Source organism: Patagioenas fasciata, chromosome 1 (genome assembly GCF_037038585.1).
Source record: "Patagioenas fasciata isolate bPatFas1 chromosome 1, bPatFas1.hap1, whole genome shotgun sequence".
NCBI lineage: Eukaryota > Metazoa > Chordata > Aves > Columbiformes > Columbidae > Patagioenas > Patagioenas fasciata.
Genome location: NC_092520.1, coordinates 105,777,673 through 105,795,302, shown reverse-complemented (window position 1 = coordinate 105,795,302; position 17,630 = coordinate 105,777,673). Strand labels below are relative to the sequence as shown.

Sequence of the window (17,630 nt, the reverse complement as noted above, 5' to 3'; positions counted from 1 at the left end):
GATCATCTTCGTGGCCCTTCTCTGGACCCTCTCCAGCCTGTCCACATCTTTTTTGCATAGTGGACTCCAAAACTGAACACAGTATTCCAGGTGTGGCCTGACAAGCACTGAGTAGAGCGGGTTTATGACTTCTTTGTCTCTGCTGGTAAATCACCATCCTGCTGCCTCTGCTGCTGGCAAGTCACCACTATAGGACACCAACCCCACCACACACATTGTGGCCAAAGCACCTTGTCCAGGGCAGAGCTGGGGCCAAGGGGCTGTGAAGGTGCAGGGCAGCACCCAGGGGTGCTGGGACAGGGGCCTGGGGTCCCCAGTCCCCACAGAGAGGGGCTCCAGCTCCCCAGGGGTAGGCCCCAAGGTGACACAGGTGAATATGAACAACCTGAAAACCATTGACTATGACATCATACGTTGATTAATACAGGAATTCACAATAGTTCGAAGAAAATCTAAGTAGGAGTGTTTAGTTTTCTGGCCTATTCACATGTATGCTTTCAAGTTACAGAGGTTTTACATGCTGCTTAAAGGGTGTTTAGTAGAATAGTGCTGCGCCTAGTTAAGTAAAACATCAGAAATAGAATTATTAGTTCAGTCTTCTCCTACCTTGCGGTTGCGGATTTTCATCAACTTTTCCTTCTGTTTATTTTGTCCTTTCCTTACCTTTCTCACCTGAATTCTCTAGGTCACCATGCTACTGCCCTTACCTACTGAATCGATTTTGAAGGTTGGTGTGTTAGCCACTTGGGCACCCTCTTAACAGGGTGAAGGGGAATGAGGCATCTCAACTCAAGTTCTTTGGGATGAAATCTAAACCAGCCAGCACTGGGGGAGGGGCCTTCTAATTTCAACACCTAAATGCAGCTGCCACCAACTTTTCTTCCGTAACAGAAAAGCTAGTGAGAGATAGTGCATCTAAAGTTCTCCCTAGTTACTGTGTTTAGGGCAGGAAGATGCTCACCAATGGTTAAATCTTTTCAGGTTGAACATTGGCATTTGTAAAAAGGAGAGGAAACGTGGACAATGGCAATTTTTCTGCCCTCTCTCTGTGCAAGATTAAGAAAACCAAGTTCAATTATCCGTTCTTGCCTGCAGGGTTGCAACCTGTGTCTGCTTCTTCTGGAAAACTCACTGACTGACTGCACTGTTCTGGGGTGAGGGAGTTGGGACGATTCTCCACTTGAAGTTTCGCTTTGATGTGGAAAAAACGCATCATGGTTTGCTGAGCCAGAGAGAGGTGGAGTGAGCACACAAGGGGGCCTTGCTCCTGAGCTGCATTTTTAGGCATTTGTGAGTCAGGAGAAGAGACGGTGGTACCCTTCAGTCCAGAGTCTTGTGCAAACATCAGCAACTGTAGGGAGAAGAGAAATACTAAGCCAGTCATTGCAGTCAAACAGGGTGGACTTGGACACGTCTGGAGGCACAGTTGGCCTTCAGGAACTCCAGAGGCACAAGAGTGTTGCAACTGTGATGTCTCCTTTCACAGTGTATACCCTGGTGAGCATTCCCTGTTGTGTGTGTTAGCTGAACGAGATAATTTTCTTTTCATGGCTGACCTTTTTGTATCCTAGTTTTGTGCTTAGTTGTGGGAAAATGTGCCTTTCCGATGTTCGTAGTTCACCAGCTCTGTGAAGAGGGCGCCATCAGTTTCCTATTATGTCATCTTTATAGTCTTAAATTCTTCCTGAGATGCAGGTTAGAGATCTGCGGTTGGCCTCCTGATGCTGCAGGAAACAGTTCTGCAACCATATTAAACCTAGATTTCTTTAAATGAATATTTTGTTGTCCAAGCACGATGACTTTTTTTTTCAATTCCATGTTATTTTTTTATTAGAAGCCTAATTTTTCTGTCAAAGGAGCAAATAACTGTGCTGTATACAAACTATATGCCTTTGATTCCTTCATGTGTTTATGGATATTTTAACTGCAATTAAAAAAAACAAAGTTTGGTTGCATGGAAAGAACACGGTTCTTTCCACTGTTCTTTCCTTGAATGGAAGCTGTCAAAGAAGCAGACTTATCTGTTGAAGTCAGTTCTTAATGAAATCAAGAAATAAACGTCATGGAACAAATAAGAACTTCAAAATAGAGTTTTATTTTCATGCGCTCACCATTCAGTTTTTTCTGGAAAGAAAGAATGTGTAAATAATGATACAAATGTAGCCCAAGTACTTACCATGATGTTAGGGGTGTCAGGTTTGCTTTACTCAAAAAAATCACCATTAAAAGTACAATATTACTTGGGTTTGAAGTTTTAGAGATTGAGCTATTTTCCCTTTTTAAAATCTACAGATTATCAGAAATTAAGGAAATATAAGAAGTGATAGTATCTAAAGTCCTTTTAAATTTAAGGTACCTCTTCCTTGGATTCATCAGTGTGCCGTAACATTCCTACTTAATTGAGTGAAAATCTTCAAACCCATTTGTTTTCCAGCTATTACTACCTGTAAGATGTGGCAGGAAGCTAATGGGAAGGAGAGGAGATACTTGTGCATTATCAGTAAATCAAAATTTGTGTGTATCTATATATATCTATGTGTGCATGTATACGTTTTTACATACTGATTTTTGTATTTTCTTTATCCCTTTAAGCAGTGACTTTCAATTAGCCTGCCTACTAATATCAGGTCGCTAAACTCTATAGCTGACGCTTTATTCTTTCATGTGGGTTGTCATTCGTTTGCTTCAGTTGGCTGGCAAAGGTGGTTGTATATCCATTACCAGCAACACAGCACTTTGCATTTCTGAATTGACAAGCAGCTATATTGACCTAGCGCTTATTATGGGTCAACAGCTGCGTTAACCGACGGAAGGACTGAGGGGCAATTAAAATGAATTGGCAAAAATATATCTTCCTAATTTACTCCAATTTGTTATTTATGCTAACATTGTATGGCTTCTATGGTGACACTAAACAGAATGGACCCAATAATGGCAATTAACATAAAAATATAATGGCTAATCAAATTGACAGCAACTGTTTCTCATCATCTCGACACACAATACATTATCAAAACAAACTATTATGAAGGAGGTAATTTCAGTGTTCTATTCAACCTGCTTCATGTGTGCAGTCAGGGAGATGTGTACCAGCAATTACAGCTGAATCTAAAAAACTAAACAAATAACTTAATCGCTGTCGTCCTCCTTTTTTCTTCTTCAGGAAGCAGTAATCAGGATTTACTAAAAATAACTGGTGTATAATAGTATAATGATGATGCATATCGTAGAATAGCTAATAAGGAATAAAATAAGCTTCTATGTGCCTTTTTTAAAATAGGTTTGCATGAAGTGGAAAAAAGTATACTACTAAAATATATAAAAAATAACTAAGCTGTAGTAGTAGTTGTCAAATGTCTCAACATGAGTTACTTAATAGTTATAGATACTTTGTAACATGTCAGTAGATGTGTAAAATTAGCTGAATCAAGTAACAAAACTTGGCTTGATTGGGTAGAAGAGTGAAAAGCTAAATTAAAGCAGAATTCCGATAAGCAGAAATAGTTTACCTCTTACTCTTCCACTGCATTTTCAGGATCATTCCTTGTGCTACACTTAGTTGCAGTTTTACATTGATCTAACCACATTCGTTATTTGTTTATAGCTCATCAAGAAAATCTTCAAGAGTTCGTATATATCTACATGAGTACTAAATGTATTAAAATGGACACTAATTCCACATCTGATGCTGTTAGGGTTACCTCATTCTTAATTAGGGTTTTTGTAATGTACAACTCTTCAAACCATTCTTGGCCAGTATTTGAACTCCAGTATCTTAAACAGCAGGGACTGGAATGTGGTTTCATTGAGCAAGCGTTCAGGATTAACCTGAGAGGGTTTAGTTGCATCATGGGCAAGATGGATCTCTTGTCCATTCAAGCAATCACCTAGTGCACAGAACGGTGACAGTGACATGAGTGCACACGAGCACCTACTTTTGATCTCAAGAAACAGCACAGGGGCTTGACATCACTGACATTCAGAGCATTTAACTGGATATTATATTCCACATGTACACACCTGCAGATTTTTGAACTAAATGTGTGATTACTAACCTGCAGTAGCCTTCACAGATGTGTAGAGCAAGGTGGTGACAGAGCTGTAAAGGTACATATGCACCTGTTCTTATTTGAATGGCATGTTCACAGTTTACGTAACCACAGCTGTGTGTGTGTATAGGAAGAGAGGGAATACAGCCAAACACCTGTATTTATCAAAAATATACATTAATTCTCTTTCTTTTTTTAAAGATCATTGCATTGTACAGTATACTAAAACCCTAATGTTATTGCTTTGTCCCATCATTCTTATGACTTTTTGTTTTGTTGGTAAAGCATCGTGATACACCTGTCTATAAGAATGGAAAAATGTGACTGATGTTTCTGTAAGAATGGATAAGTTTAGTATGATTTACATAAATGCTTGGTGTAAATTGTGAGAAAAAGTGTAAGGATGTAGTAAAGAGATTTTGCAGTATAATAATAGTGATTATAACAAGAGTTCCAAAATCTGACACGAATGGAATGTGTAAACTGTTAGCAGGGAGGAAAAAGAATCACCTTTTGATAGTGGACTTAGAAATGGGTGCAAGAGATGCGCTTTTGAGTTGAGTTTTTAATTACTGTCTTCTTACATTACAGTATTCTGATAAGGCCCTGTACACTCAGCTGTGCTTTTACCGATACATTTTTGATATGGATTATGCAAAGGATAAAGTCATTACTGAAGAGGAAAAAGGTAAGTTACAATTTTTAATTAAGTAACTATAGTTTATTAGCGACTTGCATGCTAGAAACTGATCCTACACATATGTACTCTTCAAGTCTGAACTATGAGGCTGTAATCTAAAACAGAAAATAAAAGAATGTATGAATTTAGGAATCCTTTGTAAGACGAATGTGTTGTGTTGGAGTTAACCACTTGAGGAATATATTATATGTCTCCTTTCTTCTTTTGAAGCAACTGCACTTTGGAAAAAGTGCTTTTCTTGCATGCCACACCATTAGAGAAATCTCTTTGCTTGAAGTTTGAAGGACACATCAGCTTCAGTAAATACATTAATTGAAACGTGTATACCATATCTAAAAGAGAAGCAAATTAAAACTTACATTCAACTACTAATGTTGAAGAGACACTTTTTATCATGGAGAAGATGATGGCACAAGAAAAGCAGTAATGCTAATTGTATATAAAGCTCTGTTAAATATACAGATTAAGCTAATGTTGGGAAGATTTTTTTCTTCTTCTTCCAAATACCATAGCGTTTCTGAACTGAAACATTTCTAAGCTGTAATGGATTCATGGGTCTTGTGCAGCTGCGTTATTTTCAAGCTGACAGAAGGGTATTTCTGAAGGTGGACTAATGCTTGGCCAACCTGGAATTCTCAATAAAGCCACATGCAGGTCCCACCAATCTTACTTTATAGATCTCTTGTCTGATATAAGGATAGAAGAGTAGAAGAAGCTTCTTGGGTGATGACATCCAGTCCCTTGCTGCTGCAGACCACCACATCTTTAAGGACTGCAAGTTTATGGCACTTCATTTTGAAACTTGTGGGTGGTTCCTCCCCTTTTGCTGCTGTTCAAGATGTGTTTCGGACCCTCAGTCTATGATGACTGAAAAGTAATTTTCCCATTCTGACTTCTTTGTGTCCTTTTACAAAATGTTTATTTATTTCCCTTCCCTGATGTTTTCTACTGTGGTTTTGGAACAGTGATAACATCTCTGTTTTGTTTTAAACTAACCCAGAGAAACTCACAGCTTTCTTTAGGAGGAATTGGTCTCTGCTGCAGGATCTTTCCTCTTAGCACTCTTGTGTGCAGTCTTTTCTAGGTTGAATTAATCTTTGAGTATGAGAAACCAGAAATTACATGCTATTTTAGATGGTATTTATCCAGTGTCTTGTACACTGGATCTGTACGTTTGCTGATGCTTTCTTGAGTCACCTGTGCCCTGCTCATAGTTGTATCATTAACTTGTAGTTAAGTAATTATAGGAATCTTGAGGGGTTTTTTTTTCCCTCCTCTCGTTGCAGAATCATGAGTTCATATCTCAGGTTTATGGCATTTTGTTTTACTTTGATTTTCCTGGTTTCATTCATTTGGACTCTTTAATTTTATTTGTAATTCTAGATTTCAAGTTTATTTAATTATCTCTGAAAAATAGTATGGCAGCTTCTACATTCACATTATTTCCCACCTTTTGCCTTAATCAGAAAATGTTTCTTGGACCCTCACTGCTAATTGGAGAAACTTCAATAAAATTAGTTTCTAGAGTAATTGTCAAGGAATTGTAAGAACTCTGCTAGGATCTTCTGTTCTCTTGGACGGTTTACCTTTCAACATGGTGTATGTTTCTCTTTTTTCTTAGCTACTTGAAAGTTATTGTAGAATCTTTACCTAGCCAGTGATTTCAGTCTTGGTGCTGCAACAGGTGTTAAGGCCAGATAAATTAGATCTGTTAGCTGTCCTTCGAAAACTGGTTCTCTTCAAAGAGATGAACTGAGTTTGGTAAATGTACATACGATTCTGTCCCATTTTTCAGATGGACAGAGGACATCTTTGTATTTCTCTAAAATACATGCAGAACTTGAGAATGATTGCCTATGACTATTTGGGTCACCTTTTTATTTTATACATACTGGTTTCTGTTTTCAAGTAATATATGTTACTGATTTGATACACTTCATGTAAAACTCTCTAGGATTGAAATAATTTTCATATGCCAATTTTGTTGTAGTTCTGAAATGGACGTTTAGTGAACTCCCCTTCATAACATGAAGCTCATGTTTATTTTCGCTTGGAAGCCAAAAAATTTTGTTTCCATGCCATCATTCACAAGCCATTCTGTCCTTGACCTGTGATCAGCATCATTGTTTTTATCAAAAATGGTGGCAAAATTTTAATGTAGATTTTGTACATCTTTGGTATTTTCAGTCTCCTCTTTACTTTTTATGTGAGTAAACCACTTACTGTTGGTTTGGTTTTGAGAGTTTTTTTGCTTATTTTTGGGACATTGTTTTTCAAAGTCTGAATTGCATGGACTTCTGTTGATTCTACCTTTCATTGTCATTTTTCCTGAATTTTTAAATACCAGTTCTTCTTCTTTATTATAGATTCTGTTTATTCTTAGTAGTAGCTTTAGGTGTTATGCATTTGGGAGTATTGTCTGATTAAAAGAAAGGATTTTTGATGGCTAGAGAGTCAAAATATAAACGTGTTTTCCACTGTAGTTTGAAGGAATTCATGTCTTCTCTCATTCAGAACGTTGGGATTTCACTACTAGTACACTTGCATTTTCTGTACTTGCCTCTTCAAAGTGCAGAATCTTAGTTACCGGACAGGTTTTATTTGTTCAGCTATTTATACTGAAGGTCCATACCATTTGTTGAAATTGAATCTAAAATAATAATTTTGAAATCAGTGGGAGTTCAAAAAGACATCCAAGCTGTTCTCTTTTCTTACAAGAGGATCAATACAAAAGCCTATTTTTTTAAAGAAAGGCTAAATTCAAAAATCCTCTTGTGATGCAGGTTCTACAACTTGTCAAGTTTTACAACCAGTTTCTGTTGATGCTTCGCTGTACTTAGAGAGCTCTTTGTATCTAAGATGAATTTTGCTTTCTGAGGTTTATCTGTGCACATGGGTGATTCTCTTAGAGAGTTTTACCTATTTAAAACCTGTATGCTGTCTTCTATATCTTTCAACTACTAACTTCAGGGAGAGAGTTTTCCACTTCTCTGCAGGTTTGTTTTTGCTTTTGTGGCTTTCTTGATGTTGTTTTTTGGTTGGTTGTTTTAGGTTTTTGTTTTGGGGTTTGGTTTTGTTTCAATAGACCTTCAATACATTATGTATATTAGAGTGGAATACAGCAGAAAGGTAATTAATGTGTTTTGCAGCCTGTTCTGCTTATTTATACAAGTATGGTGTTTGCAACATCTGCAGCTACATTGTTCACTCATGTTTCATTTGTGATCTCCTGTAATCATTATATACTGTTGTTGGTCCATCTTTTCCCTGGAAGAATAAAAAATAAAGCACCGTGTAGACCAACCAGCTTATTGTATTCACCAATGGCTGGTGAAGTTAGCTACCATTTATACCATCCAGGATTATAGTCCTATCATTAATAGTAGCATTTATCTTCCAAACAAATATTTCAATCCATCTGGAAGTTTAAGGTCTGTGATGGATCATATGGTTTAATATGTTAACATTGTGATACAGTGCAAGGTTCTTAGTTGTCATACTACTCAAAGGTAAATTCTGAAATTCCTTTACTGTCTTTCTAAGTTGGGAATTATTGCACAGTTAGTATTGGGTCAAACAACAATTTAATTTTCCATGTCACTATTCCAAACCCCCTAATTTACAGATACCAATATTACTGTAAAGGCTGTTTGTCTTGCTTTTTTTTTTTTTTTAATCAGGAGGGGAATAAGTGCTCCATTGTGACTAGTAACATACTCAAAATGTTTTCAGCACTTTCTTACACTTAGCTTTTCAAAGCTGGATTGTGGGTTTAGTCAGACATTGCTACTTAAGTGAACAGTCGAAGAAGTAAGAAGCGGCAGGAGTAGCAAAGTAGTAGCATCTTCTGTTCATTCGGATAAAAAAAGGATAGGTAAACTATCAGTGATTTTAAATACATGATGTTTAAATACAGGAGTATGCTCGCTCTGGTGCGCCTTAACTTCAGAAACGGAAACCAATGTATTTTTATGGCTGTATCATCAGGAGATCAAAATAGAGTATAGTAAGCTTTATATCATTATTCCATTCAATGGTATTGTTAAATATTCAAAGATATTACTGTTTTCATTTTGCTTCTACAGTAAAATGAAAACCTTTAAAAAATGAAGATAAATGTAGCCCACATAAAGTCAGAACAACTGCTCTGCCTCATGCAGGTGTCTCTAGTTCAGTTCCCTTTCCTGGTGTCAAATAGAAGCCTTCATGGGAGATAAGGATGCTGTAGCCTCCTTATTCACAATGACTGCAGCATTATTCCAGAAGCCTTAATATCACTGAGGTTGTTGGTGGTGCTGCAAGTTTTTTAGAGAAATAAAATCCTAGTCACAGGATTTTTTTCTGTTCTATACTGTAGAATGGGGCTGAAAGCCACCACCTTTTCACCATCCCATTTCTAAGAGAGGAAAGGTCTCAAATGTTGTTTGCAAGGCATTTAAGTATTTCAGGGCCAGAAATTGCAAAGATGCTGTGGTATATTCTTGCACAGAATATTTTCAGTTATTGATCCCATGGTTACTGGATTCTGAAAAGTCTGGCTATATCCATTGAATGGGTCAGCAGGAGAAAGTGAGGGTGAGAGGAAGGTAACTTTGGGAATAGTGGTTAAATGTTCCTGTTTGTTAGGAAGACCCACATCTTCAAAGTATATGCTATGGTCTGGAAACAGAATACAATTGTTTCAATCATATTCTTATAGAGTGTGGTTTTATAAAACCAAATGCATATTCAGAGGGTAATTTCACACTTCTATCATAACATTGTTTGTATCTCACTCCACCTTTCCACACAAACACCAGAAGTGCCTAGTTTACTTTATTGATGAATAAACTGCAAAATTATGTTGGGGAAAAAAATGAAACTCTTCTAGGCTGTGTGACCTAGACATTTAAAAAAAATAAAAAATAAAAAATTCAGCTTTGAAGATTTGTGTGAATCCTATCATTTCAGTGTTGGGTGTTTTTCCCCGGTGTGTTCATAACTTGGTGTGCCAGGTAGCAGGTAGAAGTGATTGCTTGTTTGTTTTTTAATGGAAGATTTTTTTGTAACTCTTTGAAAGAAGACAGTTTATAATGGGGATGTTGGTAGAGCTGCCTGTCAGTGTGGATTAGTGCGTGTCCTGGTGAGGCTGAGGGAGACAGACCAAGGGCAGGTGGGGCTGGAAGGACGGACCTGAGCAAGGAGCTGTTCCTGCCCTGAGATATGGCCTGGGTGGGGGTTCAGTCAGATTCGGGGAGGAGAGCAGATGTGAGATGGAGCTGGGAGGATTGTGCTGTACGTGAAATGAGTGTAATGAAACGGAGACTTCTGGCATCAGAAATGTTGGCCGAATATTGATCAATATGCAGGCAGGAAGAATACAAAAAAGTACATGTGATAAATAAGAAAGGGGATATAGTTAACTATGTGCACTTTCCAGGGGGAGATTAGGAGAAATCATATAAATAAGCAAAGTGCATATGTGCGTGCGGATTTATTTTTAAGATGGCAACAGCTGAAACTGGGCATATCTCTTTGGGAAGCATGCAGTTTGATAAACAAAGCGTTTCTGTTTGCGTCACATCTCTAAACGGTATCGCTAAGGCTGCAGTTCACTATAGTGATCTTTACATCCAAGCAAACAAATGCTCCTCTGCACATTTGCTGTCAAGTACTTTGTCTTCCAATCATGTTGTTTTGAAGAGATTGTAAAATACTAATTTTCAAGAATTTAATCTTTGAGCATATCTTCAAAAGCTCTTGTTCATTTTTCCTTAATGTGTTGTTTTGAAGAGGAAGATTTCTGAACTTCTTTTTTTTAAATTTGAGTCACCGTTTCTTGAGTATGTTTAAATCTGACTAGCTTTTTTGAAAGCAAAAACTGTTGAAAATCATTCATTGTAGATTTTTTAACCATTTTGAAGTAATGTATGGGCAGCTAGCTGGTCTTTAAATCTTAAGTCATCCTCCCTTAATGATCAAGCTTTTTTTTGATTGCCAGTTGGACATTTTTAATATCTTAGGTGTAACTTCTTTTCTCTATTCTATTTCTGTGTGATCTTTTTGTTAAACCTACAAAATCTGAGTAAAACACATGACACTGTACTTTTCTGTAACTCTTTCTCTGAACGCAAAACTCAAATGGGCTGTGACACATCTCTTGGAGTTATGAATTGTTACGAATTATTTTCTCTGCTTGTGAATGAAATAAATGGAAATAATGAGTTACAGCAATGGTTTTGATTAATGAAGACTTTTTTCCTTGCACATTGTAGTAATGTTGCAGGTGGGATGGAGTAGTGGCTTAAATAACTTCTGACTCCTCATGAATTGGAATGGTTATCTGACTTCTTCAAATAAATATCCTGCTGCTAGTGTTAGAATTCTTTTTCTGTGTGTGGGAAAAATTGAACAGTAATATCTTCTCTTTTGCACATCAGGATTTTCTTCCTACTTAGGTACATAGATACCTTGCCAACTTGTTCCAGCCCATGCAGCGGTGTTGTGTATCTGATGTCATCTGCCTCCTCTGTCAGTTCTCCTATGCATTTCTCTAAACAGAAGATACTTCGTAAAGCTGTTTTTTCTTCACTGTTTCTTTTTTATCTACAACTCTGAAATTTTTCTCATAGAGACCTTTTGTCTTTCTGGTTCTGTCTCTGTTCGTCAAGCTGGGGGTTGTTTTTTGATGGAGGGCAGTTCTGTTGTTGCCAAATGCAAGTCAGAAGTGACAAGGCTTCTTTTAATGAGTACTGCTTCTCACAGCAGCAAGCTCCTTTCTCTAGTGGAAAGTGCAAGACTAGCATGTTTTTCATGTTAGCAGGCCCTTAAGTTGGATGGATCTGGCAGCATACTAAAAAAAAGAAATATTCCTGCATTTTAGATACCAACCTTCTAACATGGATGCTAATTTTTTAAAAGTTATTTTAATAGAAATTGGAAACATAAACAATTTAACTCTGTATAATCCATTTGATATACATGTGCCCAGACATCAGAAGGGTAATGTAAAGCTAAGGCTTTAAAGAGATTTAAAAAAAGATACAATTATCTGTATGATTTTTAAGTCTCATAAGAAATGTATTTTAGAACTTGCCAGTGATGGCTCATAATCACTTTGATATTTTGAGGAAAATGGTAGCTTTAAACAGATGATACAGAATTTATTTTTAAAAATGTATTGTGCTTATACAGTTGATGGCTTTTATTTCCATAATGTTTTTTACTACATAATTATACATCTTAATTACGTAATTACCGTCATAATTATTATGTAATTACATGTAGTTCCACTAATTACAAAATCAGGAAGTGTAATTATCTACTAAAAACTTTCTGAAATCTTATTTGTTCACTAGAGATTATTTAAAAGACCAGTGACCTACTGAAGATGGTGTACAGTGCGGTGCATGATACCAGCTCTCCTTATCTCTTTCTTCATGGCCAGTGTAGTTTGAGAGGGTTGTGGAAGGACTTTCACGTCTTTAATTATTATTTCCCTTAAAATTAGGTTGGAAACCTTGACTGTGTTGCCTACAAATTTGGAGCCTCTTAATTTTTTGTCACTGATACCTTATATCTTTAAATTGAAAGATTCTGAAGCGGGAGTTACAGAAAGTTTCATAGTTTAACTGAACACCTTTGTAACTTTGTATTTTGGTTGGGAGTATCTGGTGTCAGCTGTAAAGATGTTTGGAAAGTGTTGTGTATGGCTGTGTATATGTGAAGTGAAACTTTGACTCCACAAAAGATATAGGGAATGCAGCGGATCTCTCATGGTCCAAAGATTTCTTTTATTGAGTAAATCTGCTTTTTAAAAAGTGTTTTTTTCCTATCTGTGTACATTCATGTCTATATGCCGTTTTATTACTTACTATTGCACATACTTGGTTATAAATTTGTCTAACTGTGCAGTTTGAAACCAAAAATGGTTTACTGCATGTTAGAGAAGAGAATATTAATACTGAGGATAATTTATCACTCTTTTGTGCTGATATTTTATTAAAATTGGGCAGATAGAAACTCTGTTTTCTATACATTAAGTCAGACGTGTGCTACCTTTGGTAGACTGAATGAAGAGAGTATTGTAAAGTGTTAGATTAGGTGATTTTTTTTTTCCATTCTGTAACACCGTGGTGTATCAAAATTACATCAGAAGTACAAAGCTTTCTCTCATACTCATTGTGACAGCAAACACACGTTTACTATGTCACAGTATTAAAGCAAACCACCAAGGACAAAACACTTCCAGTAACAGAAAACAGGATTCATGTGAAAGGGATGATGGAAAAAAGTGAGTGGTCACAGTTTTTTATGCTAATAAAAACGAAGAAAATTGTGATCTCTGTGTCAGAAGGAAAATGGTGAAATGGAAACTGTTGACATTTCTGTGGAACACTTCAAGACTTAATACTGTGCATGCACATGTATCGGTGTGTAATTTTTCTGTGCTTATTATATAAGGCAACTGTCTTACTTAGTGTTTGCCAACAGCTATTTTAAGCTCTCAGACTTGGCCTGGGTCTACAGGTGATGTGAGTCTGTCATCTTCCTGATTTGAAATCTAGTTATCTCAACTTGTGTCTGCTGAGCATACAAGTCCTAAGGAAATTTGTCCCCCAACCAGTTTGAATCATGTTGACCTCTAAGAGAAACACATAGAGTCATTATTTGTGAACACAGACTGTGAAAACAGGATCCTTATTTGATCTCCAAGATGCAAATTAATGCTGCAAATAAAATTATTTTAATTATTATACTTACTGAAGTATAATAACTGCATGGGAGACATTTATTTTGAAATATCTTCCTGTGTTCTTAACAAACAAAGGATTTATATCAAAGACATGATGAAAATATAGTTGTATTCTCTTCTCTAAGAAATGGATGGAGATAAATTCTCTTTACTAGGACTAGAAGGTTACGTAGAGAATCGCATAATGGAAAGTATTTGTTTCATTCCATAGGGAACACAAAAATGGTGCATGATAGATGTATAAAACGTAGCACAAGACAGAGAAATGTCTAAATGCAGCTGAAATTTGGTTTATTAAATCAAAAAATACTTCCCTTCATAAAGGAACATTACATTTTTGCCATCTCTCCATCAAAAAAATGTGTCAGTATCAACCAATCCAGGTTGATCTGTGTCTGGCGGAAAATGAGCACTGGAAGCCATGGGTGTTACCACCATGAAAATAAAGAGTGCATGAGAAACCGTTTGGAGAACATATTTTCAGGTCCTTCTCTCAGCAAAGCCACACTCTTTCCATGACAAAGAGTGGCTCTATGAGATGCAAAGAGAGAGAATTACCTCTTTTTGTTTGGTTGTTGTTTGTTTTGAGGATTCTCTCTTCATAACAGTCCAACTACCAAATATCATGTTTCAGGCTACTGTAATTCCGTATTGTTCTTTTGAGAGCAAATGAGTCTTCTGTGACAGGCCAAAACGTGGCTCAGCCTTGAAGAAAGGATCGAGCAGGATGTTCTGTCCTGGCTTGTCCCTCTTCTGGGAGGGGGCTTAGGTGGTGGGACAGGTGGCTGATGAAGTTAGGGAGCTCTTTGTTTGTTTTCATCAAGCAGAACTGAGTTTGGAAGAAGTTGATTTGATCCTGCCAGGATTACAACTGTCAAATGCACATCAAAATGTTTGCCTATCTTATATTATTTAGCTCGGAATATAATAATGTAATTATTTTGACATGAAAACGTTACCTACTGTGGTATTTTCACTTATCTTTAAATAGACATTTTTCACTTTGCGAGAGATGCATGCAGTAAGACAAAACAAAAAATAAATGAAAAGGAGTGAGTGACAGCCTGAGCTAGTTTGTTTAGATGGTAAAAACAAATAAAATTTGACGTTAATAGCATTTTACAGATGTGGAATTAAAACATTTAACTCGTTATGGTATTGTTTTGTGTTTATGGTGTAACAATATATGTTGCATAAACAGCCAGCAGAACGTAACAGTAGCAAGTTTATCAGGTTAATATTTTTCTTAGAAATTGTGTTACATATTTTAGGGGGAGGACAAAACTTTAAAGGAATCCTTTAAAAATCTGTTATTTTTATGCTGTTCATAAATCATAGAGATCTGTATTCACCTTAAATGAGACTTGTTATGATTTTTTTTTTGGCTAGAGCTGAGCCTGTAGTTTAAAACATCCTTAATGAAAAATAGTTCACAGTGAGTGACCAAAACAAATACAGTTAATGTACTTACTAAGAGCATTAGCTACTGTGCTTTTGAACAGTAATGGTGAACTGTTGGTAAAAGAGTCAAGACCTCGATGTAGAAAATTTTTATTATTTCATACTTCAAATTTTTTATTGTACAGGAATCAATGGATTTGAAATTGGTTATCATGCATGCAAATTCAATTGTTTCAAATATTACTTAATTTAGCAAGTCAGAAGTGTAGCATCTGGGTTGGAAACAAGCATGCCCATAGTTTTGCAAAAGCGGCAGATGTTGGAACATGAAATGCAAGCATTCAGTGAGGTACAACTGCTGCAACTCTTCTAGTAGTTGCATCTAGAGAGAGAAAGAAGAAGAGGTTCTTAGCTGAAGGCTTAGTTTTTGAAAGTCTGGATGCAAGTTTAAAAACAGTATTTTTATTTTTTCCATTGCTGTTCTCCAAAGATTTATCAGCTGTTTCCTGGTTTAAGCTATGCTTCAGATACCACAGCGATGCAAGTAGCCATAATGGCAACCTGGCTATAAGGACACAGCAAAAATAACCACATTTTCTCAGTGTTTCCAGAAAACTGTGATGTTATTCAGAAATTGCAGGGAAATGTCCATGCCATTTCGAACTTTTGAATACGACCCAAAGTCTTTGGTTTGGTTTTATTGCATTGTTGTGGCAAATTTTGAATGTGAGACGTATTCAGTCAGGAGTTCCTGTTTAAACAAAACATGCCTTTTGTTTCAGTATTTAGTCTATTAACATACGAGCATGCCTGTGTTTTCTAGCAAGTACCAAAAAGGATGCTTTTTGTTCTATTGTGGCATTTACCACTAGCGATTTTTTGATACATACATGTATCCTCTGTCCTGATAGTGAATACTGAGGCTGCACTGACCCATAGGGTGTGGGTAACCAAATCCCAAATCTGCCCTGTTGTAAGCTGTCCCCCCAGCACCCATTTTTGCTGTGGTACCTGTGGGTTTTGAGGCACCTGTGATGGGGCCAGCTGCTGCTCTCACCGCTTCTCCTTCTCCGGGTATCTCTGCAGCCCTGTCAAAAAGCTCTCCTGCTTGTGTAGGTCCTGGGTTTGCTCAGCTCTTCCAACGTGAAAGTGTGTTCCAGAAAGTGAGGATGTTCCTGAGTGGGAAGGGAAGCAGTTCAAGTTATGGCAGCCACTATAGAATGTTTGTCTTTTGTATAGTGTCTAATATGTGTAGTATAAGGGAGTGGGTTTGATGGCAATGGATTGCGGTCCTGGCGCATTCTGGCTTTCCTTCTTTCAGTTCTATTAACTGCTCTTTAGGGGGAAAATATGATCATCAGGGTAGATTTTTTTTTTTTTTTTTTTGAGAAATTATAAGCATGCTGGGCTTTCAAGAGCTCTCGTCTTCACCCCTTTTTGTTTTGGTTTGGTTTTTAATAGTCTTCCTGTTCAGAGATCCTTTGGAAATTGCTTTCAGCTTTCTGCTGCCACTGGTGTTCATTGTCACCTGCTACACGCTTTAGTCCCATGTCCTTGCAAAGTCTGAGATGCTGGTGCTTTACTGCCATGAAAGCCCCAGGCCTGCCATTTGGTTTGTATCCTTCCCCAAAAAATAGGTGCAAAAGGAGAGTAGCAGTACACATGGACTTCACAAAGATTTTATGAGCATAAATGAAAGGAGGAAAAGGTATAACCACAGATTACCACTGGATAAGATAATCGGGTAATTACCATGGCAAAGTCTTATGTTGCTCATTTGTACATTAGGATGCCTTTCAGTTACTTGTCTGTGTGCCTCTGCCCTGACTGTAGAAACAACATTAGTGGTTCAGCATTGCACTTCAAAAATTATGTTGCACTTTGGGAGGATTTGAGTTCTTTAGGACTTTTTGCAACATAGCAATCATAGAGTAAACCTTTCTGTTTCATGGGGGAGGGAAGGGTTGTGGGTTTTATTTAAAGAACTTTGAGCTGTCACATCAATATCCATGGCACTATTGGTACAGTAATCAAGAGCCCAGCAAAATACAAATACTAAGGTAACTTTTTATTAGGCTGTCATAGGGATTCACGTGGGGGTTTTTGTTGAATAGGTCATGTTTTATAGAGGAGAGGGAATAAATCTGTTCTGAATTACACGAGGAAAGTATTAGTGCAAAAGAAGAATAAAGACATAAAAGAACAAAACAGATGTATGCAGTGAATTTGACCAAAAAATGATCCTAAAGTTCACAATACAGAAAATGCAGGAGAGAGTCCTGAGAAACAGAAATGTTGAAGAATTTGAAGAGACAACAATAAATGAAACTAATCTGCAAAACAGTTTGGCGGTGAAATAGTTCATTGCAAAACATAGCCTTTATTTTTATGGGGTTTTGTAACCCAATGAAGTTAAAATTAGGTCCTGTATTTCCAGTAGGAGCTCTCCAAACTTTGGATTTCATTATGATTGTACTTGTTATCCTGTCTGAAGTTTTTCTTGATTAGAGAAGTGTTAAATAAGATCTGTATGTATCTATTACTGAAAACCATTGTATGATCGTAGGCAGAACCTTAGAATGGCATTAGTCATCTTTGTAAGAATTCTAGAGTTGGCTTAGTTTGAAAACAGATCACTTTGTATCGTATCATTCTGTATGTGTAAAGCAGGGAAGAGAAGTAGTTTCTGGAAAAGTATGTGTTAAAGAATTCTTTTTTTGTTGTCCTCTAAAGATAAAATATGATT

At 36.9% G+C, this 17,630-nt stretch overlaps 1 protein-coding gene across 1 annotated transcript in view; it reads left to right on the top strand.

The window, feature by feature from the left end:
- Positions 1-17,630, top strand: part of POLA1 (DNA polymerase alpha 1, catalytic subunit) — a 203,162-nt gene that overhangs the window by 154,445 nt on the left and 31,087 nt on the right. Inside the window, exon 36 of the mRNA XM_065859431.2 lies at positions 4,641-4,737. Coding sequence (XP_065715503.1) covers positions 4,641-4,737 — 97 coding nt within the window. The remainder of the gene's footprint in view (positions 1-4,640; positions 4,738-17,630) is intronic.